Source organism: Rhamphochromis longiceps, linkage group LG14 (genome assembly GCF_057381845.1).
Source record: "Rhamphochromis longiceps isolate RC_006_pf linkage group LG14, R_longiceps_female_GT1.1, whole genome shotgun sequence".
NCBI lineage: Eukaryota > Metazoa > Chordata > Actinopteri > Cichliformes > Cichlidae > Rhamphochromis > Rhamphochromis longiceps.
In genome coordinates this window covers 22,265,777-22,288,605 of record NC_140570.1, presented here as the reverse complement: position 1 = coordinate 22,288,605, position 22,829 = coordinate 22,265,777, and the positions used below count along the sequence as shown (strand labels likewise).

At 40.7% G+C, this 22,829-nt stretch overlaps 3 protein-coding genes, 1 long non-coding RNA gene and 2 other non-coding genes across 7 annotated transcripts; 3 read left to right on the top strand and 3 right to left on the bottom strand.

Annotated features, from left to right (window-relative positions):
- The first annotated feature begins 488 nt into the window (after positions 1–488).
- On the top strand, positions 489–5,620 carry chchd2 (coiled-coil-helix-coiled-coil-helix domain containing 2). The gene is made up of 4 exons (XM_085379313.1): positions 489–651; positions 1,609–1,867; positions 2,694–2,859; positions 5,282–5,620. The coding sequence occupies exons 1-4, from the start codon at positions 602–604 to the stop codon at positions 5,290–5,292; spliced, it is 486 nt and encodes a 161-aa protein (XP_085235439.1). The 5' UTR covers positions 489–601; the 3' UTR covers positions 5,293–5,620.
- A 169-nt stretch (positions 5,621–5,789) lies between these two features.
- On the top strand, positions 5,790–13,378 carry LOC146654029 (phosphorylase b kinase gamma catalytic chain, skeletal muscle/heart isoform-like). Of its 2 annotated transcripts, none has more exons than XM_085379310.1 (10): positions 5,790–6,113; positions 7,637–7,775; positions 8,879–9,057; positions 9,159–9,213; positions 9,292–9,357; positions 9,447–9,610; positions 11,673–11,763; positions 12,014–12,167; positions 12,259–12,384; positions 12,610–13,378. In XM_085379310.1, exons 2-10 carry the CDS (start codon positions 7,693–7,695, stop codon positions 12,865–12,867), a joined length of 1,176 nt encoding a protein of 391 aa, XP_085235436.1. In that variant the 5' UTR covers positions 5,790–6,113; positions 7,637–7,692; the 3' UTR covers positions 12,868–13,378. The 2 variants fall into 2 exon arrangements, with proteins under 2 accessions (XP_085235436.1, XP_085235437.1); XM_085379311.1 differs by lacking the exon at positions 5,790–6,113 and adding an exon at positions 6,132–6,339.
- A 531-nt stretch (positions 13,379–13,909) lies between these two features.
- On the bottom strand, positions 13,910–16,468 carry LOC146654026 (uncharacterized). Its single transcript, XR_014907137.1, has 4 exons — positions 16,295–16,468; positions 15,913–16,029; positions 14,269–14,336; positions 13,910–14,042 (listed from the first exon to the last, which is right to left on the bottom strand). It is a non-coding gene; the product is annotated as an uncharacterized LOC146654026 (long non-coding RNA).
- On the bottom strand, positions 14,104–14,240 carry LOC146654028 (small nucleolar RNA SNORA15). Its single transcript, XR_014907418.1, has one exon. It is a non-coding gene; the product is annotated as a small nucleolar RNA SNORA15 (small nucleolar RNA).
- LOC146654027 (small nucleolar RNA SNORA15) lies at positions 14,497–14,634 on the bottom strand. Its single transcript, XR_014907417.1, has one exon. It is a non-coding gene; the product is annotated as a small nucleolar RNA SNORA15 (small nucleolar RNA).
- Positions 16,469–18,234: 1,766 nt separating the features above from the next.
- On the top strand, positions 18,235–22,828 carry psph (phosphoserine phosphatase). The gene is made up of 7 exons (XM_085379639.1): positions 18,235–18,543; positions 19,133–19,275; positions 19,945–20,088; positions 20,169–20,303; positions 21,757–21,902; positions 22,074–22,222; positions 22,300–22,828. Exons 2-7 carry the CDS (start codon positions 19,232–19,234, stop codon positions 22,408–22,410), a joined length of 729 nt encoding a protein of 242 aa, XP_085235765.1. The 5' UTR covers positions 18,235–18,543; positions 19,133–19,231; the 3' UTR covers positions 22,411–22,828.
- Position 22,829: the final 1 nt, after the last annotated feature.

Below are 22,829 nucleotides of genomic sequence, written 5' to 3'. Positions count from 1 at the left end.
GGCAAGAGGGGACCTGAAGATTCATGGATGATATCTGATTTAGAGAAACTAAATCAAATGCAAACAATAATTAACTTATTTTACGACACACATGCGTTCAAATGTGTTTTTTTTCTTTTTATTTAAAGTTCTGAATAAACCTTATGCAGCATTTCGTGGGTAAAAATACAGATATATATACACAGTTTAAAGGACAAAGAAATAGATATGAAGCACAATGTGAGACGGCCTTGATCCTACAATATGAAACATGTAAATAATATTATATAACAATATCAAAAACAGCTTGCAAGTAAAAGCAGTCCGGAGTTCATTTTTTTTAAACAAATATTGAATAAAGCAAAACCGTTTAAGACTTTGTTGATGGCACAGAAAACAATTCTAACCTTTAGCCTAGGTGAACAACGTAATGCGTTACGCAACACTCACCTGGCGGAATCGTCCTTGTTGTGTATCCTGCACACCGGAAGTTACTCGGGAGACAAATGATGTAACACGCGGAAAGTTCCGGATTGTCTAAAGGTCGCTGAATATAAAGCGGTGTGACAGCGTCAGTGTGTATTTATTTAAACCCGCAGGTAAACTTACCTAAGTGTTCAACATGCCGAGAGGAAGCAGAAGCCGGACGTCCAGGATGCCCCCTCCAGCCAGGTAACACTTAGGGTTTAATTCCCTTTTGTTAAAGAAAAGTAGAGTAGATATTTTTAGTTAGCACAAATGCTAACGTTTAGGTAATGTCATAGTGCCGTATGTTAGCCAGGAAAGTGCAGGTCATGAAGTGCTTCAAGTATCTTATAAGGATAATTTCAATTAAAGCTTAATTGCCGGTTAATCTGGGTATTGCTCAGAAAGTTACTGTGTTATGAAAATGATGAAGGTCATTGTCTTTATCGTGGTTTCCTCTGTACAAATCCCCACATGCTAGCAAAGCCAGTGGAGTTGCATCAGCTTCTATAGTTTTTCTTCTAACCTGCAGCTAAACTGAGACTTTATTCTTCCGAGTTATAACGAAATAAGTCGCACAATGGTTGGAAGTATTTCTGTTTCTCTTCTCCTTGTGGGAAGAATAATCCCTCTGTGCCCTCATTTCTCTTTCACTAAATATATCCGAAACTAAGCTGAATATATAGCTGAAACTAAGAATTGCAAGAACACATTTGACTCTTGGTGCTTAATAATTTGTACCAATGTCTCCACCTGTAAGGCCAAGCTGCTTAGGGAAAGACTGATTATTTTCCACAGTGACATGTTTAAAGTTCACTTTGAACACAGGTGGGCTTACTTTATCCAGCTACGGGATAACACTTTTTCTTAGCAAGTGAAGAACAGATCCCAGGAGGAGACACAAATCCCTTTGTGGTTGCATCAAGAAGAGCATCTGAATATTATTCTCGCTTGTGAATAAGTGATCAGCTGAAAGTAGCTCTTTGTTGTCTTACTAGTGTGGAGATATTCTCTGAATCAGAGCTTCACCTTTATCCAAGCTTTCATAAACCTTTGCTGTGATTCAGAGTAATAGCTGGAATAACAGATGTCAGCTCATATCTGTTTTTGATTGTGTTTGGTAAAGTTGCTAAAAAAGTTCTTAACAAAACGTTTTTGTTACAGCCGGGCTCCACCATCCCCTCCACCTATGGCCCGGGCTGCTCCCCCTCCCTCCTACGCCCCGGCTCCGATGCAGGCGCCTCCGTCCGCTGTCGGCACGCCAGCCGCAGCGCCCAGGCAGCCGGGTATGTTTGCCCAGATGGCGTCTACAGCCGCTGGGGTGGCAGTAGGCTCGGCGGTAGGCCACACAATCGGTCACGCCATGACTGGAGGTTTCAGCGGAGGACACTCAGAGCCTGCCAGGCCTGACGTCACATACCAGGTAAGCCCAGGTTTAGCCAGCCACAGGACTGGAACAGTTTCAAGGAAGATTAGGGTGTCTGAGACACAGTATGCAGGGCCTCTGCAACATGGAGCAGGTGACAAACAAACACCACATTTTATGTAACGCATGGAGTTACATGCACTGTGGTAGTTCAGTATAACAGCCAGATGGAAACAATATGATGAAAATTGAGACTTTTAACTAAAAGCAGTGAAGGAATCATCTTGCTTTCATTAAGACTCCTGTGTGCAATCAGTGCTGGTTGATTAAAGATGAATTACTTCCTCTGCTCAATCTGGGTTTGTTTTTTGGTTTTTTTATGTTTACACATGTGATAAGTTTAATTTGAAAATACAGACACAGCTGCTGCTGAAGGTAAACATCAGTTATGAAAAATATTTGGGGTGTTTATAACCAAAACAAAAGTCCAAAGGTCAAACGTGGTTTATTTACATTCACACAAGTGCAGGGAAATATGCATAATGATGTTTGTCTCATTAACCCTGAACCCAGTACATCACTATTATCTTTATGCAGTTACATTCATAGTAGATTTTAAGATATGAGTGATGACCAATCATTTACTCTGCTTTTCTTTATGACAAAAAGGACTTGGAAACCACACGCTCTTGAGCAGTTTGAGGATCGCAGTTTTAGATATTTCAGCATTTTTATCGATAGATGTGTAAATAGATTTACTTTGTGTCATTAATGGAAGATATTCCATCTTTGTGATACAAAACTGAAGCTTGTTCTGACATGTTAAACTCTGTTTTGATCTTTGTCACACACATGATTTAATCCTCTGCCTTGTGTGTATTAGGAGCCATACCAGGCCCAGCCTGTGTACCAGCAGGGGGCCCCTCAGCAGCAGCAGCAGGCCTGCTCCTACGAGCTCAGGCAGTTCGTTGAGTGTGCCGAAAACCAGAGCGACCTCAAGCTCTGCGAGGGCTTCAGTGAGGTGCTCAAACAGTGCAGGTTTGCTAATGGTGAGTGAAACACGTCCAGGCTTTGTATAAATGGAGACTGCTGTCTTTCTGTCTTCTAGTCGTTGCTTTTCATCATTATTAGTAATTTGTAGGGGTGCAACAATACACAAAATTCACGGTTCGGTTCGATACTTTGGTGTCACGGGTCGATATTTTTTTCAATACAAAAAAAATGTTCATGCCTTTTTAATTTGTCATTTATTAAATTTTCACGGCACATTCCGCACCACATCTCTGTGCGTTCAGCATTTGTTTGAAGCCAGCTCACCTCCTGCAACCACTTTTCCGAGAATACGTGCTTCTTTTGTGGTTCGGACTCCTTCTGACATTTGTTTGGAGGTAGAGGAACACCACAGTAATTGCTTAAAGGAGCTTCTTCGACATCTTTAAGAGTTCTAAACAAATGTCTGTCCTCCTCCAGAAAATCTTATGTACGCAAACGCGCGTTGCAACTTATCTTGTGCGCGTTTTTTATTTTGACAGCGAATGCGCACCTGCGGACCACTTATGTGCACCCCTGGTTATATAGCTCGTCATATCGCAGCCATAGAAATTCTTTTGTCCATGAAACCATAAAGCTGCACTTTCTTTTTGCCTTATAGTCTGATTTGTCATAACTTTTCTGTTTTGTGGAAAGCTTTTCTTTGGCTGTCACTTCTTCACCCTGACCTGTCTTATTTGGCTCAGCAGAACTAAAATATATATCCTGCTGCTTTTACTTACACACACACACACACACACACACACACACACACACACACACATAACGCTCAGCGATTCTCTGCACGATCAACCTCTCATATGTTTAAGCTTGCTGCGGGAGATTTCACTTGTCATGTTTGCATAGTAAGCTAACGATTGATAAGACGATGTCAGAGGAATTGGTGCACAAATTATCATCACTCACAGATCAGTGCTGTCGCTCTCTATACACAGTTTGCGCGATTGCAAAGTGAAAGCAAAAAACAAGCGCAAATTCAAACGCGATTTCAATATGTCACATATTGACAGTGGCTCACCGATGCCAATGACATAATTACCCAGCTACATTTCCAAAAGAATGCAAAAGCATTGACATATATTTTTCCTTCCTACGATAGCCCGACGGGCAGGGCAGAGATAAATTTTGGTAGCCCGACTGGAAAAATCTCTAGCCCCGGGACGTCGGGCTAGCGATATTGCGAGCCCTGTATCTGATTGAGGAATCACTCATCTTTGGAAAAGAGAGTTTATTACAGAGAAATGTCTCTTTCCAAAATAAAAGCTATACTATACGCTTCTTCTGGTCTATATTCTCAGCAGCATATTAAACATATCAGGTCCCCATAAGGAGACTCATGTGCTAACGGCTGTCTAAATGACTCGGGTAAAGTTTGTAGCATGCATGCTTGTTGTTTTTGTCTGCTTCCACTTGTCTTTGCACTAGGATGATGTCGGCGTAAATGTGCAGTCATATTCGTTGTGTTCCCACTAGTGCTGTCAGCGTAAATCTAGTTGAAATGACGTTAACGCCACAACACTGCAAATCTCCGTTAACGATCGCCCCGTGCATGGGGCTGGACGGCCAACACGTTAACGAGCTAACTGTGCTAACACACTAGTTCCCACCCATGTAATTGAGCATTGCGTGGCACATCCAACATACTGTTTTACTTTAGTCCATGACGCGCTTACCTTCAGGGTCATATGTCACATGAAAACCAAAGTAGTTCCAAACGCCACATCTGAATGAGGGTGGGGGAGGTTCAATTTGCCATGTTGCAAGAAGAGCTTAACTTCTGTCTGCTAGCTTGCCCTGCGCTCAGTGGATCTGCGTTCGACTACTCCGCCTAGGCTGCACTGTCGAGCGCAGATCCACTGAGCGCTCAACACAGACAGCATCGTCAGAAGGAAAGTTGATAAAATAAATTAAAAATTTTGTATTGTTCGATACATATGCGTACCGAACCGAAAGCACTGTATCGAACGGTTCAATATCGATACGTGTATCGTTGCACCCCTAGTAATTTGATATATTTAAAGTGAGTGTAGTTACGAAATGCTATAGTTTCTGTTGCATTTGCGGCTAGCTAAACATTTACTACGTATGGGGGGGTAGACGCACAAGCTGTTGCACATTTTCAGCATGCTCCTTTCATAAAATTCTGTTAAAGTACTGGATCTTCCTGATGCATATCAAATAGATCAACATCAAGCTGTTGCATTTTCAGTCTCATTTTTCTCTTTTCAAACTGAGTTTAACCCAGCAAGCATCGAGGCTTTGAATGAGCCCTTTGTCGCTCACATATCAAAGCCAAATGACTTTGCACTATTCTAAACTCCTGTAATACCCAGTGTGGCCATAAGGGGGAGCCTTAACCTAAGTATGTTAAGTCATTTTAAACGATTTAAAGTATTAACTGTCCTTTATCTCTTTCTACAGGTCTGTCATGAGAAGAGATGCTATCTGCAGAATGAAGATCACATCTCCTTATTAAAGATACTGAGAGGGTGTAATTCACAATCAATAAACATGTTTTAATGATCAATTGTCATCGGACAGCCTCATTTCTCAGACTGCTGCAGAGCTTGTAATCATAGTCTTATAAATAATGTTTATATATTTTGGTTTTAGCTCATGTTTGAGGTTTATTTTCAGTTGTCAGTGCATGCTTTTAATTTAAATCCTGTCTCATGGCAAGACTTGTAGAGAGAAAAAAAGGCCACTTTCACCTTCTGGCTGCTGGGTTTGATTCAGACTAATAAAGGACTTGAATTAAAACGAGACTGTGATGGTTTTTGTTTTGTTTGTTTTTTTTCCCCCACATCTCCTCATCATATGCGCTCTGTATTATTACACTGAAGCATTTCTGTTTTCACCTGTGCTTTCTTTAATTAGACTTCAGCAGCTACAAAGGGGTGTCCCGCACCTGTCCCGTCACTCTGCTTTCAGCGCAAAATTCACGAGCTGCAACCTGCGCCTGAAGTAATGTTTTGACTCTAAAAGCGTCGTGGCGAGAGCACGAGCCGCGGGGTATTATTTCATGGATGGGGTTTTTTGTAAGGACTCATTCGGGGTGTCCTTCTGCATCTGCCGAAGCAAATAGTTATTTTTGGCACCTGACATTAAAGCTCACCCTCTGCAGAATGGCAGCAGCAGACCCGCAAACGCGCCATAGCGCCGGAGTCTGACTGCAGCTCTTTGTTCGTCCTCAGAAACTCACTGTGCGCGATTTGATGATGGATTGTCTTCGTATCAGGGACTGACGGACACGGTGAGGGACGCCGGCCTTTTAATGCGTTTATATTGCAGGTCACTCTGGGACAGTGAGTGAGCAGTTGAACGGGTTCACACGTGGTGGCGTGGGTTGCTTTATTAGTCTGCGCTGTGTTTGGTATGACATTAAGTTTGAAACGATGGCTTCTTGTATTCACCCAAAACACGTTCTGTGAGTTTATTGGACTTTTGTTTGCTTTACTGGAAGAAGTGAAAGGAGACAGGTGGGTACATGTTGTAACGACGGGAGGAAAAAGTCGCCCATCTGTTTTTTTTTAATCATTTAAAATCAGATGTTTAAAAATCAGATATTTTGCGCGTTAGAGCATCTAAGAGGAAAATTTAACCACAGCCGTGTTACTGAGACCATCATCATTTTTTCAAACTGCTCTTTTATTGAACTGAAGCGACACAGTGATGTTGGCACATGTTACAGGCTGTAAAATACGAATTTCCTGTTCAGTATTCAGTGCGCATTCACTGGCCAGTCTCATTTCTGACTACAGTAAAAAGAGAATGTCCAAACTACACGTTTTCTGTTGGATATTTATGAAAACATTGCTCTTTTTTGCACATTTATTCACAGAATTGCAGAAAATATTTATTCTAAAAACTCCTGTGATGTAAGTAATCAGATGGAGAAGTGGGAACTGATTTCCATTAAAAATCATGAGTTCAGTAATTTAAGGGTTCAAAGTGATGTATGATTTTCAGAAATCTCCACACTAATAGAACTTCCACATTTTTCTGTTTCAGCCCTGTCTATATTCTGACAGGTTTTAATAATAACTTTGCTTATAGGCCGTTATAATCCTAAAAACATGGAAATAATGCTAATAATCATCATCGTTTTGAAGCTTTTCTTGAGATTTTTGCGCCGGAAGTGCATCCAAATGAGTAGATATGAGAAGTTTGTCTCCTGTAAACACTAAAATGTAGTTTCAAGGTAAGTAATTAATTGGGATCAGGGACGTTCTAGTAATTTTTAAACGGAGTGGCACTGCGACAACCAAAGGAAATAAGAATACTTAAAGATAAATAAAATGGATTAAAAATAAATCACACTGCAATTTAAAAGGAAAAAAGGTATCGCTGTCTATGGCGACGCCCTAGCAGTTAAGGGAACATACTTAAGTAGGTGTAAAATGCCTAAAGTAACTGTACTCCATATGTTACATAATGTTATTGGTAATAATTACAATTAAATGATTCATTTGTTGATGATTTTGATTACTTAAGTATCACTCAGTAGCTTGATCTGTAATAATGCAGTTTAATTACTTAACATTCTGCTGATAAAGCTTTAAATTTAACAGTATGGCCTACAAAATACAGCTGGCACGCCTGGTGCCCAAACACACATCTTATCTGGACAGCTCCTGCTGGTGAAGCAGCTAACTGGTGAATATCCGTCAGAACAGCTTGGAAGCAGTTCTAGTGTGATCAGATGTGCAAAAAGCCTTAAAGTAGAGCTGTGTTTAGTGAAAATGCTGGAGTTTTGAATGCATGTTCTGCCTGCAGCCTGAGGTCAGCTGCAAGAGGAGATACTTCTGTACTATTAGCCTTGAGCTGGAAACATGACCAAGGAGGAGGAGATCCCTGACTGGGTGGGAGCCAAAGAGTTCTACGACAAGTATGAGCCCAAGGAGATTCTGGGAAGGTATGTTTACGAAACCGTCGTCGTAACGTGACCCATAGCAGAGGTTCACCCAACTGAGCTGAGCAGAAAACTCTCCATTGGACTTTGGACTAAAGAGTGCACAGTTTTACCTCTTAAAGATTAGGTAAACTAGACCTATATGTAGCCACATGTGAGGGTTCCAGGATTAAGATCCACTTGAGCAAAACCCCAAAAAACAATAATGGTTTATTGTTTGTGAATTTAACCCAACTCGTCTCTTCTTCAGAGTTTACACAAAATAACTTCAAAGAGTAGCAAGGCAGAACACAAAAATGGTAAAATATCTACTTGCTATTAGTTTGTAGAGATTCATTTAATGTTACAACACACCTCAGATTTAGACCTCAGTTCAAACAGCTATCATCCTCTGCACAGAACAAGCACTTTCCCCAAAGTTTCCCACAAGCCCCTGAGAAATGGGAGCCGAGCCAGGGCCTGCTCATTGTCATTCAGTCCACCAGCTGTCAGAGGGTGGTGCTGTTACGTAAGACACATTATCCAAGGAGGCCACATTTATTAACTTCAGCACGCTTCAGACAAAGTGTTGGCCGTCGGTCTGATAGATTATGTAATTTCACCCCCTTTTCCCACATGCAGGTCAGGAGGTCACAGGATGTGGACAATGTGTCCTTCTTCTAGTATTCTTCATTCAGAGAAAAGTCACTGGAGTTCCTTTACTGTGGTCACCCTGAAGTTTCTCTTGTTCATTCATAAATCGCCCTCTGAATTTAATTTCAGCAGTAAGGTTTTCAGTTTGCTTACTTGATGTTTTTCTCTGTTTTCCTGGACGTTAATGATAAACAAGACAATCTTCATGACAAGCACATTCTTCACTGTTTTTACTTGCTCTGTCAGACTGATAAGATGGTAAAAACACACAATACTTTCCTTTAGTCTGACCATGTCACTGATTTCTGACCAAAAACAGTGCTGTTTTGAAACGGTTAAACACATGATTCATGATGAAAGACACGGTCACAGAACATTTTATCCAGCAGTTATCACAAGTTGCCCTCCTACCCAAACCTAAAAACAACAGATGTGCAGCTCGGACGGCTGATGTGTTTTTTTTTCATCCTCAGGGGAGTGAGCAGCGTGGTGCGCCGCTGCGTCGACAAGCATACGTCTCAGGAGTACGCGGTGAAGATCATCGACATCACCCCCTCTGACAAGATGACGCCGCAGGAGATCGAAGAGATCAGAGAGGCAACGGTGAAGGAGATCGACATCCTCAAGAAAGTCTACGGGCAGGAGAACATCAGTACGCATGCTTCATTTAATCAGTTTGACTGGAAAAACTTGGGTTCGTTTAAACTTTGTTCTTCTAACATGGCCAAATATCAAAGTAACTCTCTTCTCCAGTTCAGCTCAAAGACTGCTATGAGTCCAAGGCCTTCTTCTTCCTGGTTTTCGACCTGTAAGTGTTTCACATGGATGATTCCTGAACAGGTATTTATGTGAAAATCAACCAAAGCTTTTAGTTTCTTTTTCCCAGAATGAAGAGGGGTGAACTTTTTGACTACCTCACAGAAAAAGTTACACTGAGTGAGAAGGAAACACGGTCAGTGAGCATGTTATTTAATAAAAAGACAGATAAATTCCGCTAACTCTTAAAAGGACTCTTTAAAGGTTTGTACGTGTTGTCTTTAGGACGATCATGCGGTCTCTATTGGAGGTGGTCCAGTTTCTCCACGCCCAGAACATCGTTCATCGGGACCTGAAGCCCGAGAACATCCTTTTAGACGACTACATGAACATCAAACTCACTGACTTTGGTTTCGCTATGCAGATTCAGCCAGGACAGACGCTCAAAGGTCAGTGAAAGCTTCCATTACTGCAAGGTGTGTCAGCAGTTCAGAAACCTGGTGGCTGTAATCATACAACTTGTCAAAAGATGACAAAAATACTTAAAGCATTAAAAACTTTCACAGGTTGGCTGACAGTTAAACACCAGTGCATCATTTCAGACCCACCACTGAGTTGAGTGAATATTAAAGTTACAGTTTACAGCCTGCAGTGCACTCGTCAGGACATCAGCTGTTGGTGGTGAGCGGAGAATCTGGGTCTGGTTGCACAACAGCTCCCTGCTCTCTTAGCTGCTCTTACAAAGGTTAAGAAACAGGACACTCTGATCTATTTGCTGCAGTTCCAGACACTCACAGTACACTGACCTTTCAAATAGACTTCTCAGAAGTCGGATCATTAGCAGTGCGAAATGCCAAGCGTCTAATGAAACTGTGCATCGCTGGATAGTTTTGTTCAGTCGGTAAAGACGTAATGGGCTTCTTCCATTAGGCTGGAGATCTACTTGACCCAGCAGCACTTAATCTAAATGTGCTCAATTAATGTCTAAATGCATAATACTTTAATTATGCTATAAATGTTCCCTAAAGATGGATGTTAAATTAAAGGAAAAACCTAATCTCTTGAGTGAGGGGATCTTGTGGCTCTGTTATGCTGAGGTGGAACATTGGCATAGTTTGTACTGAGTTTCTCAAATCAATACAATGCTGTTCAACGTAATGTAATATTTCTAGCGGGATGTAGACCTCTCTTCCAGGGTGAGATCTCCATCCACAGGGCATGAGAGCATGCTGAATGGTTTGATGATGATAAAAACGAGGAGAATCAGAAGCTGTGAGCAGAAGTTCTCACACTGTCTCTGCCGTGCCCTCCTTCAGAACCAAAAAGTTTGTACTCCACCTCTCACACAATTCTTTTTTATCAGTCACCGACAATAGTCACTCTTTTGGAAGTAGCTCGATCTGCCCAACCAGTTGTGGTAAAAGGAGTTCTTCCTTCACACTGTTTCAAAGTGCTCACTCACACAGTGGTTTTCAGGGTCTTTAGCGTGCAGTATAAATCCCTTTGAGGTGAATATTGCTGTGAATTGGATCGGTTAAACAGTATAAATAAAATTGAACCACACTGAGTTAAATTGAAAGAGTTTGTTTTGTCTCTCCAGTAGAGATGCACTGATTCCCATTGAATGTGATGTCCAAACACTTCCCTAAGATACTGTATTATTTTTTTCTTTTAATATATCATCTATTTGTGTGTCACTTTTGTAGTTGTAGAGATATTAATAGACAATGAGGATAGTAAATATTTAACCCTTACATACCGTTTGGGTCAAATTTGACTCAAATCTATTCAGATGGGTTTTAGATCCACCAGCATGAATCAAATCGAAGGAAATGGCGGGCGTCTTAAAACTCTGCGTGACATGTCTGTGTGTATTTTGTATAGGAAAGTGGTGACAGAGTTCTGTCATGAAAAATACTGGTGTTCCCTCCACATCTACCCAGGTTCCTGCAGAGACCTGCCCATGCAGGTCTTTAAAGGACCATCAGGGGGATCTCCACACAGTGAAATAGTAAAACAGCACAGGATCGTTTATGGGTCACATAAAGAACAGAGGTCATACAGAAGTCAGAGAGTGCCTTGGGCAGACACACAGCTGTAATAGGGCTGCACAGTGGTAGAGTGGTCAGCACTGTTGCCTCACAGCAAGAAGATTCCCAGTTGAAATCCTGGCTGTAGCCTTTGCATGTTCTCTCTGTGCCTGTGTGGGATTACATCAGGTATTCCTGCTTCCCGTCACAGTCTAAACATATTAGTTTAGTTTAGGTTAACTAGTGATTCAAAATCCATGGCCTCCACGCCTGATTTACACACTGAGGGCAATTTTTAGGGTTCTTGCCTAAGAACAATTCTGCATGTAGACAAGGATAGACTCATGAATACATGTAAATGAACACCTCTTAAGCGCTTAAGCGTTATTTGAAATTCTGTAAAAGTGGTTTTATGTTGACAAAGATCAGGGAATATGCTCCCTTTAATAACATGTATTTACTCTTCCTGTCTGTAATGCAGAGGTGTGTGGGACTCCTGGTTACCTTGCTCCTGAGATCATTGAGTGCTCTATGGACGCAGGACATTCAGGATATGGTACAGCTGTGGACATGTGAGCGACCATGAAATCGGTTACCAAGTAACAAAAATATCAATAGGAGGGAGTGTCAGCTTTACTCTCATGTTACCAAAATTGATCTTATGCACCTCAGCAGTGTGTTAGAATTATCTGTGTACAAAATAATGACTCATATTATCTGTTGTGTGGCTCGGCTAATACGTGTTCCAGGTGATTAGATTATGCATGTACACACTGCACAGTGAACAGACTAGATAAACTTTGTTCTGGCTCGTGTTTGCAGATGGAGTTCAGGTGTTATCATGTACACGCTGCTCGCGGGCTCTCCACCGTTCTGGCACAGGAAACAGATACTGATGCTGCGCATGATCTTAGCGGGGACGTACGACTTCTCCTCTCCTGAATGGGAAGACCGCTCAGACACGGTCAAAGATTTGGTAATCTTACTTTTGCAGTTTGTTGCAATCTCAGTTTTATAAGTTAGGTGATAAGGTTGAAACCTTGGAACTAAAATAATTCTTCCTCCAGATCTCGCGGATGCTGGTGGTGGATCCAAAGCAGCGTTTCACAGCTACAGATGTTCTGAACCACTCATTCTTTTCACAGTACGTGGTGCACGAAGTACGACAATTCACTCCGTTCAGGCGCTTCAAGGTGAGAAACACAAGATTTTATCAAACTAAAAATCTTAATAGTTTTCATATTTGAGGGATATATTTTATGGTATCTTTATCATATCTCGATCAAAATATAACCCTAATTCCAAAAAAACCTGGATCTTGCTCCCCCTAAATTTCTGTCTATTTCTGTCTACTACAACTTTACTGTCTTTGATAGTTCATAAAGAAACCATAACCTTTTCTGAACTTTCTCCATCAGGTTATTTGCTTGACCGTTCTCGCTACAATGCGAATCTACTGCAACTATCGCCGTGCCAAGCCCATCACCAAGGAGGTGATAAAGAGCGACCCGTACGCCGTGAAGCCCATCCGCAAGCTCATAGATGCGTGCGCCTTTAAGATCTACGGCCACTGGGTCAAGAAGGGCCAAACCCAGAACAGAGCAGCACTTTTTGAGAACACGGCCAAAACCATCCTGCTTTCGATCGCCACTGAAGCGGACGAGCCCATCCAGTAACAAGCAGCGTGGACTGACACGTGCTGAGTTTTACATGGGGAAACATTTAAACTTCTTTCTTTGTAGAAAAGAACTGCTACAACTAGTTTATGCATAATGCAGCATTTTTAAAAGCAGCCGTAGTGACTACAGGGGGATTGATTTATCTCAAGGACTGAAATGTTTGGCAAAATTTTCAACCATGCCACTGGTGACATTGTGCTTGCTTTGTTCTAAAAGTGTACTCAACCCATTGTCAGCTTGTGTCCTATGAAAATGCAGCTGCTGTTCTTTAGATCGAATGCAGCCCCTCAAATACAAGGTGTATCAAAAAAGAATAATCAGATTTCAAAAGGCTATACTTTTTAATGAACATAGAAACTTATGGTAAATTTTAAAGTACATGGCTGAATATACAAAAAGTTACGTTTGCAAATGCCTGATGTGTCTCCCTCTGCAGTTAAACCTCGCCCATACTTTGGAGAGCATGTCTGGAGTCGCTGCTGTTGTTCTTACCAGCAACCATGTAAAACTCGAATCTGCTCTAACAGCACGTCCGTCTTTTGATTGTTAAACGGCGAATGGCTGTGGAATTAAGGCGCTTTTAATTCCAATTTTTTTTTTTGATACACCCTGTATATTAACAAAAAAATTTTTTCAGCACTACATGGTATTCTTATAGCCTTTGCACTCTAAAAACTGTTTATATTTCAAATGTTAAAGAGTGACTCAGGAGGAAAATGGAGAGTTTAGTTAAGTCTATACTCTATTGTGAAACCTTGTGGGAAATACCTGCAGTTTATCTGGCTGGAATATAAAACCTGCGTGATTTACAGTTTGAGAACTATGTGCCTACTTAATCGATATGCAGAGTATGCTCTGGTGGCAGCAACTCAAGGGAAGTGTAACTTTAACTTGTATGCTATGAATCTATTTATTAAAACATGTAAAACCCCAAGTCCTGCAAATGGAGGGGTACTTCAGCTCTGCAATTCTGTGCTTTTCTGTCTTTCTGCAGCATTTTTAAGCTTGAAGTAGAACACTGACACACACAGACAAAAAATAATTACAATTTTAAAGTTTATTATCAACAGAGTGAGATGCACATCAAAAAAAACATCACAGGTTGACCGACTTCAGACAGATTTGAGTGTGTTGACCGTTGTCCCCACAGTCTTGCTTTGGAAGCTTTCATCCTGCAGAATTTAGAAAAACAGAATAAATCAATATGAAACCATCAGGAATAGCCAAATGTGTGTTTGTACTCATTCCCACGCAGCTGGATGAGCTTGAGGAAGGCACTCATCCACTAATTTAGTGGAAATGAGACGTGGCTGTTGCATGGTGTCTGACTGTATCCAGCACAGAGCAGCTGGACCAGAATTCGCCCATGCCTTTAAGTTAACAAGTCTAATAACATACCATCCTCGGGAAGTTCCCCAGAGGCTGGCGACAGGTCGAGCTGCACTTCATGTAAATGTTTAGACACGCTGAAACAGAAGGAGAACCGAAGCTATGAGATAAATCTGAGCTAATAAAACAGGAAACAAGCCAACAGCACAGAGCATCAACAGGGAGGAAGACAGCAAGCAATGTTGAGCAACAGATCATTAATATACCGGCTGAATCGCTTTGAAGGAACGAGGCCGTTGATGTATTCACTCTGACGTGAGAATGAGAAGCACAATGAGCACCCTCATCCTGCTGAGTCAGTTTGTGAAAGCATTCATGTCGCATGGTGTCTGACTGTATTTACTACATCCAGAGCAAAACAGAATTCAGCCATGCATTCAAAATTCAAGCTGTAATTTTATTTATAGAGTACATTTCACTACACTCAAGCTTTCGGCTGTTCCCTTGGCAAAGGAGTCACGGCAGAGGGTAGCTTTGCATGTTTGATATCCAGATCCCCTTCCTGATACAACCCCTAGAGGGAAATTCATTTCCAGATGGAATCGAATCAATGACCTTTCACTTGACAAGTGAATGGGTAGAAGATAAAAACATAAAAAGGTATGTAGGTTTAAAATGAAAACTGCAAAATAAAACTTACTACAAAGTAGTAAAACACCAGTTCACACTTATGAGCCGAGTTCTGGGAGAATAAAAGGTTTTGAGCCTGTTTGTAACTGATCTCAGGTCAGCAGGTGGCTCGTTCCAAAGATCAGGAGCACTAGCAGCTGAAAAGCACCCTCGGCACAATATTTTTCACTGCCTTTTTCCAACAACACCTCCTCGGCTCCACTCCATTCTACTCTGTTTTGGTCACTGTGTAGTAATTTCCCTCGTTTCCCCTTCAAAAATGGTGAGTTTGAGTCTTATGAAAGAGTTGCTCTCATGACTTACCCCGGCCAAGAAAACAAAAACAACCTGGTACCAGGTACTACCACTTAATGGAAAACGCTTAAAACCAAGTTGAGCTGAGTAGATGCTAGTGAAAAGAGGAATTACATGCATTTCTGGGGACAATTAAACATCTGCATGATGATCTGAGAGGTCAGACTATGTTATAGACACTGACCTAGTCAGATAAATACTGGGGAGGCCAAACCACTCAGTGCTTTGTCAACTAATAGAAGGATGATAAAAGAAGGATGATAGAGCATTACAGCAGTCCAAACTGCTTGAGATTAACGCAGTGGTTCAACTCAAACAACTACCCACTGTGGTGACCGCTTATGAATAAGGGACCAGCTGAAAGTAACTTTCCATTCAGAATATTCAGTACGAAACAACATCTCCATAGACACTCTGAATAAAAGCCACATAAAGTGTAGTGATGGAACAGACTGGGATAAGTGGCGCGATATGGCAGCCTCGCTTCTGTCAGTCTGCCCCAGGGCAGCTGTGGCTACAACAGTAGCTGCCTCCACCAGTGTATGAATGTGAGAGTGAATGAATAGTGGTATTGTAAAGCGCTATATGAATCCAATCCATTATTATAAGTGGAATACTTTTTTTTTTTTGCGCTTGGGAACACACTTACCCTGGTTATATCCTGAAAAGACACGTGGTTTTGCTTTGGCATTAACTAACTCAGTCACTTCCCCTGTGTTTCATTTGTACCTTATAGTATATTAAGAACCGTGTGCATCTGCCGGTCGCTTCAGCCACATGGAGATCTGCGTGTTTCAGGATGGGAGCTCCCGCATGATTACTCCGGATATCACCTCCAGTACCACCCTGTGCAACAAGCAACGACGACAAAGCACAAATAAACACAAATGCACATCCTGCACAGGATTCCACCTTTAAGCTGTCAGGTAACACCTTATCCACATAGTTACAACCTATGAGAGTGTTCTTACAGCATGGTGGCGTTACGGAAAATAAGTAAATTAATTCACAAGTGAACACAATTTACACAAATTATCGGGTCCACCACGTGTGCATGGAAACACGTGCCGTTAACTAAATACCTTCAACCTGAATGGGGGGGAAAAATCACCTGCGTCACGCTACAGCCTCATATTTTAACCTTCGTTTCTTCAAGAACGTTTTCCATTCACAAAACTCCACGGTGACTTCTACATGATGTCTATAAGGCCACATCTTCAGCAGACCAAAGTACGTCCGGATAAACCACGCTAAAGACTTTTCCTCTTCTTTTCCCTCCAGTTTGTGGCGGGTGAAACAGAAACAGCTCGGCGTGCACCAGCGCCCCCTTCTGGATGGGAGGTTAACTGGAGCACATATTAAATCAGAGCGTCACAGTTTCTTTAAAGAATCTGACTCATAGATAAAGCCTTTAGATTGAATTTTACACAGGTTGAACTGTCTTTTTAATTTCGCGCCTCTTTAACAGCTCTGTGTGCCTCTTGTTGCTTCTTATTAACCTTTATGGTTGTTTTTCTTCTTCTTTGCTTATTGTAGGAGCTTTTTGCTTACCTTTCTTCAGTCATTTTTCATTTTCACAGGAGCTAATATCCAGGAACGTTTCCAGGGATAAAATGTTGAGAATTCTTTATATCTTTGTGTTGTTTTCACACCTACTTTGTGTTATTTAAAAAATGTTTTAAATGTCAATGTTAATTTTTTTTATATTTTTGATTTATTTATTTAACACATTTTATTTCATGTAAACTTAATTGGTAATGATGACAGATAAAAACATCAAAACCTATTTAGATCTACAACACCTAAAGGCAACACACACACATTGTTTTCATTGTTCTATAACTTATTTGGGCTTTTACATTGCATGTCATAGGTTGGTCTGACTTCCCTGTATGTTCCCTGTATGTTTATATTGTTTGTGTCATTCAAAAAATTAACTGAATATTATGAATTTTGGTATATGTTCATGCAAAATGCCCAAATAATCAATCAATCTAGTAATCAAGCTGTATTTTGCCAAGATAATTGTTTAAAGTAAATTCATATTCATCTTCAAATGCACACAGTGGACTCAGCAAATGGTGATCAGATCATATGTGCATTATTTTTCCTGCTTTTTGTATGTAAAAACATATTTTTGCAAACACACAGCAAATTATACCCATTAAGAGTATAACAGTGTAGAATAAATTATGACATTTATTTTATGTACAGAGTACAGATATGAAATACCTTAATGGTAATAACTTGTGCTCAGAGTTTGTGTACTTTATATTTGATGTTTTATTTATTTAGTTTTCATAGTTTTATTTCTTTTATAATAATGTTTGGTCTTTGTCTGGGACCAGGGTCAAGAAGTTTAAGAACAGGTGAAAAAACACCTGACACACTCAGAGATATTCAAATCTAAATAGTAAATAGGGGGAAATATGGCGACAGTGGGAGTTTCAATGTATATTTTTACTTTTATTAAAAAGTAAATGTGTACTTCATGCTGTTTTTACACAGACGAAACTGACTAAACCTAAAACTGGGTGGTTAAGCCTGATGTGGCAGCATGGTTATGTGCTCAAATTGTGGTCATAAATATTTTGTACTTGTAAATCAGAATGCGTATATTTGTGCATCTGTAGATAAGAATTTGTGTGTGCGTAAAAAAGATTTGTGTGTGTAAAAAGAATTTGTGTGTGCGTAAAAAAGATTTGTGTGTGTAAAAATATTTCCCCAATTACAAATTATTTTTGTTAAGGCCTGGTTACAGATACAAAGCAAAAAAATTGTTAGTTAAATTTGTGATTGTCATGACATTGACCATTCGGCTGAAAGGAAGAAAAATCGGGTCAAAGTTCGTACTTGTAAGTTGAAACTTGAGTGCAGAGTTTCACACGTATTTTTTTTGTTTGCTTTGTATCTGTAACCAGACCTTAACAAGAATTAGTAACTTGTGTAAATATTTTTACACACACAAATCTTTTTTACGCACACACAAATTCTTATCTACAGATGCACAAATATACGCATTCTGATTTACAAAACTGATTTTGTAGCTGACGCTGAAATGTTTGTGTGGGTTGCCATGACAACACCAAAGTGAATCTGAGATCGTTATTGTTTTCTATTTGTTTTCTTTATTTGCTTCTCATGCTTGTGTACATTTGCAGTAGGAAAGGTAATCTATGAATCCAGTGATATATCCTGCTTATAAGAAATGTTTCTGTTAAAATATTATTGTGAAGTAGTCACTTCCTGTGAGTTGCGGGAACCGGAAGTTGTGCGCGGGAGAGACAAGACAGAACGGTAACACGGCGGACTTTTCGGAATATACAACTTTTCTACTGCTGGTTTTACAAGGCGTACACGGTAAAAAATCATTATGCTGTTATTTGTTTAACACTTGTGCACCTTGTGAAAGGAAATAAGTGGCTGAGATGAATATCATATGTGCTATCGATATTATTTTACTTGTTTCTAGTTTTCACGGTGCTCCATGATTGTGAGAGGAATAAAAGAATTGTGGACATCAGTACGAAGCGTGGATTCTTTCGACCAGAGTAGAAACAGATTTACAAGTACAAAATATTTATAACCACAATTTGAGCCCATATTTTTTCTTAAATCTAGCTTCATAGACAGTGTCACATCTGTGCCTGATTTTGAGAGCAGGGTTCCATGATGTTAATTAGCCTTTATATGTTTAGTGTTTCATGTCCTCTTAAAAGTTGGTGTCTTGCAAATTTTGGAGGTTTGTTTGTGTCTCTTTTTCATAATTTTCTCTCTTTTGTAGTTGTTACATATCTTAGTGGCCATTTGAAGCCGATGTAACTTAATGTTATTGTTTTACTTCGTTTTTGTCTCTTTTCAATCGCTTCCTTTCGCCTTTGCGCTCGTTATTTATGGTAGTTGTTTTTCTCCCTCTTTCGCCGCTGGTGTCGTCATGGAACCGAGCCAGTGATGTAGTGGGCGGGCCCTAATCGGCTTCTCTCTGATTGGCCCACCATTCAGTGCTTTTCTTCCTCGTCCACGAGCCGACCGAGAGCTGTCGGCTTTTATGCTGAAGCTGCTGTTCGTGCCTTATCGTCGCTGCACTCGCCGGTAAGTACTACAGGACTGTCCTAATGTTTTTAAGTATTTTTTTTCCTGCCTGGTGCTGTCTCTCGAGTTGTCGGCAGTTGAGCAGCGTTCAAATCAGCTGCACCGGACAGATAACAGCCCGCTTATTCTCAACGTACAGCCGTGATATATCGTCATTTTCATGACTATATGTCTGTCACTTTATATCAAAGTGACAGATACGAACCGTTAGGCCCAGTTTCAGTGTCTTCACGTTTGTTGTTGGTTATGCTGCCCCTCAGTAGTGACCCTCTGGGTGACGCAATACGCGCAGAGTATGTCCATCCCGGGCCTCTCCTATGGTTTGTTTAAGCACACTGCTTTTTGTAACGCACTTTGGCACACATCATCGGCTGGGAGGTGATCCCCGTCGATTGCACATAGGTATTTGAGTGAATAGATGCGTTTGCTGCTCCACTGGATGAAAGACATCCTTTCTATACAAGACTTAGTGCATTAGTGAAATCAGGCAGCCGCTGGCCAAAATCACAGACCTCACGTTGAATCAACAAATGCAGCACGGGACCCTGCTGATGACAATTACACCCTCCCCCCAACACACACACACACACATACACACACACAGTGTGCATCTGCAGCAGTGAAATTTGTTTCACCAGACTGCATCTTTTTTTTAATGTAATTTCCCAGCATGATGACAACGCTGTCGCAGACAAAGGAGCTCTTCAGGAGAGCTGAAGCTGTCTGCTTTGATGTGGACAGCACAGTAATCAAGGAAGAAGGCATTGATGAACTCGCCAAATTCTGTGGTGTGGGGGATGCAGTCACTGAAATGTAGGTGGATTTTTATTTTTTTTAATGGATTTGTTGTGGGTGTTTAGAACAAACAAAAATGTGTTACTTGGACGTTTCAGGACACGCAAAGCCATGGGCGGCTCAATGACCTTCAAAAAGGCCCTGACTGAGCGTCTTTCCATCATCCGATGTTCCAGAGAACAAGTCAACAAGCTGATAACAGACCACCCACCTCAGCTTACTCCAGGTGTCAGGTGAATTAATGTAGAAATAACTGACCTCTTTAGGTAGATGTTGTCCTCCACATTATAATAATAACTTATATGAATGCATGGTTGAAAACTATTGCCAAAAACAAATAGGAGTCAGCTGAAAATGCAGAAAGCAAAACCTTCAGAGTGTGAATCACAAACCAGCTGTAATGTGTGCATACAAACACAAAATTTCTCACACACACACAGACAGACACAGACCCTGTGAAACACAAAATTTCTCACACACAAGACAGACACAGACCCTGTGAAATACTGCTGCTGACCTTTCTTCCTGAATCACAACGTTTCCGTCCAGCTGACCAACATCAGGTCAGGTAAACAAACAAAATGTTTGCACCTGATGAAGTTCAGTTGGACGGAAATGTTGTGATTCAATAAAATAGTGGTAAACAAGTTGGTTCTGGAGTGCTGCCTTAAAAAACCCAAACAAAATATATCTGCAGTTCTAGCGATGTGAACGACACTTGGGATCAAGAATAGAAACATTTTTCTGCTTCATCAAGTGAGTGCATGTACACTTCTGTGAGTTTGCAGTAGATTTTGTGCCACTGTAACTTTACTGCACACTCTCTTTTGGTTGCATTAGTAAGATATGCACATCCAAATGATCAGAGAAAATTTTGCACTTCCAAAAGATTTTCAAACTTTAAACACATAACCTGCTCTGGACGTGGTCAGTATGTTCAGCATAAGATGCTATGTTGATCTAGAGAAAGAGAGTCACCTTCCTGACACAGAAAACTCTGACTTTAAGCGCTAAGCTAGCCTAACCCATTAACCGCTCACCTCATAGTTTATCTCTCTGCCTGACACTGAAAAATAATTGCCCTGTGCTTAAATGAACAATGTGGTGAATCAGGCCCTGAAATCTTGTATCCAACAAGAATGGAAAAGACTTTTGTCTGTCCACAGTAATCACTACTGGTTAATCAGTCCTAAAAGTCTACAATCAACTTGTGCTTGAGATCACATTTGGTCACATTTTCCAGGCAACAATCTGTGAACTGAGAGCTGGATAAGCTACCACGTTCTGGTTTTACTTTGTGTCCATTTTATTTTTTGATTAGTTCTTACCTTATTAAGTCATGTGTTTGGTCATATTTGTATTGGATTTCACTGAGCCACATACCGTTCTCCTTATTTCAACAGTCTGTAATTTGTTTGTGTTCAACTCCTGTAACAAAGGAAAACAAAGGAAAAATTTCCCAGCATTGGGATAAATAAAGTGCATCTTGTGTTATTTCATTTTGCAGTAAAGTGGCAAAGCCGTGTCTCCTGGAAATTGTTCTTTCTTCTTCTACATTATTGCATTTTTGTAATTAAATTTTAGGAAACTTCACACGGCACAGGGCAGCAGAATAACTCTCATTGCATGTGAATGTCAAAAAACATTTTCTTCTGAGTGTTGATGTTTTTCCATTTCTTTGTCCAGGGAGCTCGTGGACCGTCTGCATGAGCTCAACATAAAGGTGTTCCTCATTTCAGGTGGCTTCCGCTGCATTGTTGAACACGTGGCCACTCAGCTAAACATCCCTTTGAATCACGTTTACGCCAACCGGCTCAAATTCTACTTCAACGGTAAGAGCCAGCGGCGGGCTGTTTGTGATGTTCTTCTGTTCTCACATGAGTGGAAGTCCAGGCTAAACCCTTTGAGTGGATCATTGAATATACACAACAGACCCTTAGGTTTAATCTAAGTCAGGTCTTTTGACTGGTTAAATTAAATTTAATAAAAATATCATCTTCCAGGAGAGTACGCTGGTTTTGATGAGAGTCAGCCCACAGCTGAGAGCGGAGGAAAGGGGAAGGTCATCAGCATGCTGAAGGAACAGTACGGCTATGAGACTGTGGTGATGATCGGAGATGGTGCCACTGATCTTGAGGCCTGCCCTCCAGCTGTAAGTGTCGCCGTTTGCCAGTGTAAAAAGCGATTACAGTGTGATTACAGTATTTCACCCTTTTATTTTGTCTTCAGAGTGCTTTCATTGGATTTGGCGGGAATGTCGTCAGGCCGCAGGTCAAGGAGAGGTCTTCGTGGTATGTGACGAGTTTTGGGGAGCTACTGAAAGAACTGGAGAAGATTTAAAGGTGCTCAAAGATTAGTTTGATTTTTAACACGTTATACTTGCACCTAAGGGTGTGCCACTGGTAGATTTTACCAAGTGGACGTTTTTCCTTAGACCTTGATAGATTTTTATATTAAATCAAATGTTTATACTAGTGGGAGCAATCGTAACTTTAATAGCTATGTTGCCCTTTTTTATACTACAAGGTACTAAAACACTACATGGAAGACAATCTTAAAAAGATTATTTTAGTGTTTTTGCAGTTTACATGAAAGCTTTTAGGTGGACTAGAACGACTCCTTTGTATTATGGCACGTGCAATGAGAAGTGAAAGTATTTTTAATCGGGTTTCTGTTCTGTAAGAGCTGTAAGCAGACCTGTCAGTGACAGTGTAGTGACTCAAGTCAGAAAAACACAGCATTAAAAGATGAGTGTCCAC

Excerpts from the sequence above, each read along its gene's own strand:
- LOC146654029 (XM_085379310.1), top strand. The coding sequence starts at position 7,693 with ATGACCAAGGAGGAGGAGATCCCTGACTGGGTGGGAGCCAAAGAGTTC. Across the intron at positions 9,214-9,291 it reads TTCTTCCTGGTTTTCGACCT|AATGAAGAGGGGTGAACTTT; the intron begins GTAAGTGTTTCA and ends TCTTTTTCCCAG. Across the intron at positions 12,168-12,258 it reads CAGACACGGTCAAAGATTTG|ATCTCGCGGATGCTGGTGGT; the intron begins GTAATCTTACTT and ends TTCTTCCTCCAG.
- chchd2 (XM_085379313.1), top strand. The coding sequence starts at position 602 with ATGCCGAGAGGAAGCAGAAGCCGGACGTCCAGGATGCCCCCTCCAGCC. Across the intron at positions 652-1,608 it reads AGGATGCCCCCTCCAGCCAG|CCGGGCTCCACCATCCCCTC; the intron begins GTAACACTTAGG and ends TTTTTGTTACAG. Across the intron at positions 1,868-2,693 it reads GGCCTGACGTCACATACCAG|GAGCCATACCAGGCCCAGCC; the intron begins GTAAGCCCAGGT and ends TGTGTGTATTAG.
- psph (XM_085379639.1), top strand. The coding sequence starts at position 19,232 with ATGCTGAAGCTGCTGTTCGTGCCTTATCGTCGCTGCACTCGCCG. Across the intron at positions 20,304-21,756 it reads CAGCTTACTCCAGGTGTCAG|GGAGCTCGTGGACCGTCTGC; the intron begins GTGAATTAATGT and ends TTCTTTGTCCAG. Across the intron at positions 22,223-22,299 it reads TTGAGGCCTGCCCTCCAGCT|AGTGCTTTCATTGGATTTGG; the intron begins GTAAGTGTCGCC and ends TTTTGTCTTCAG.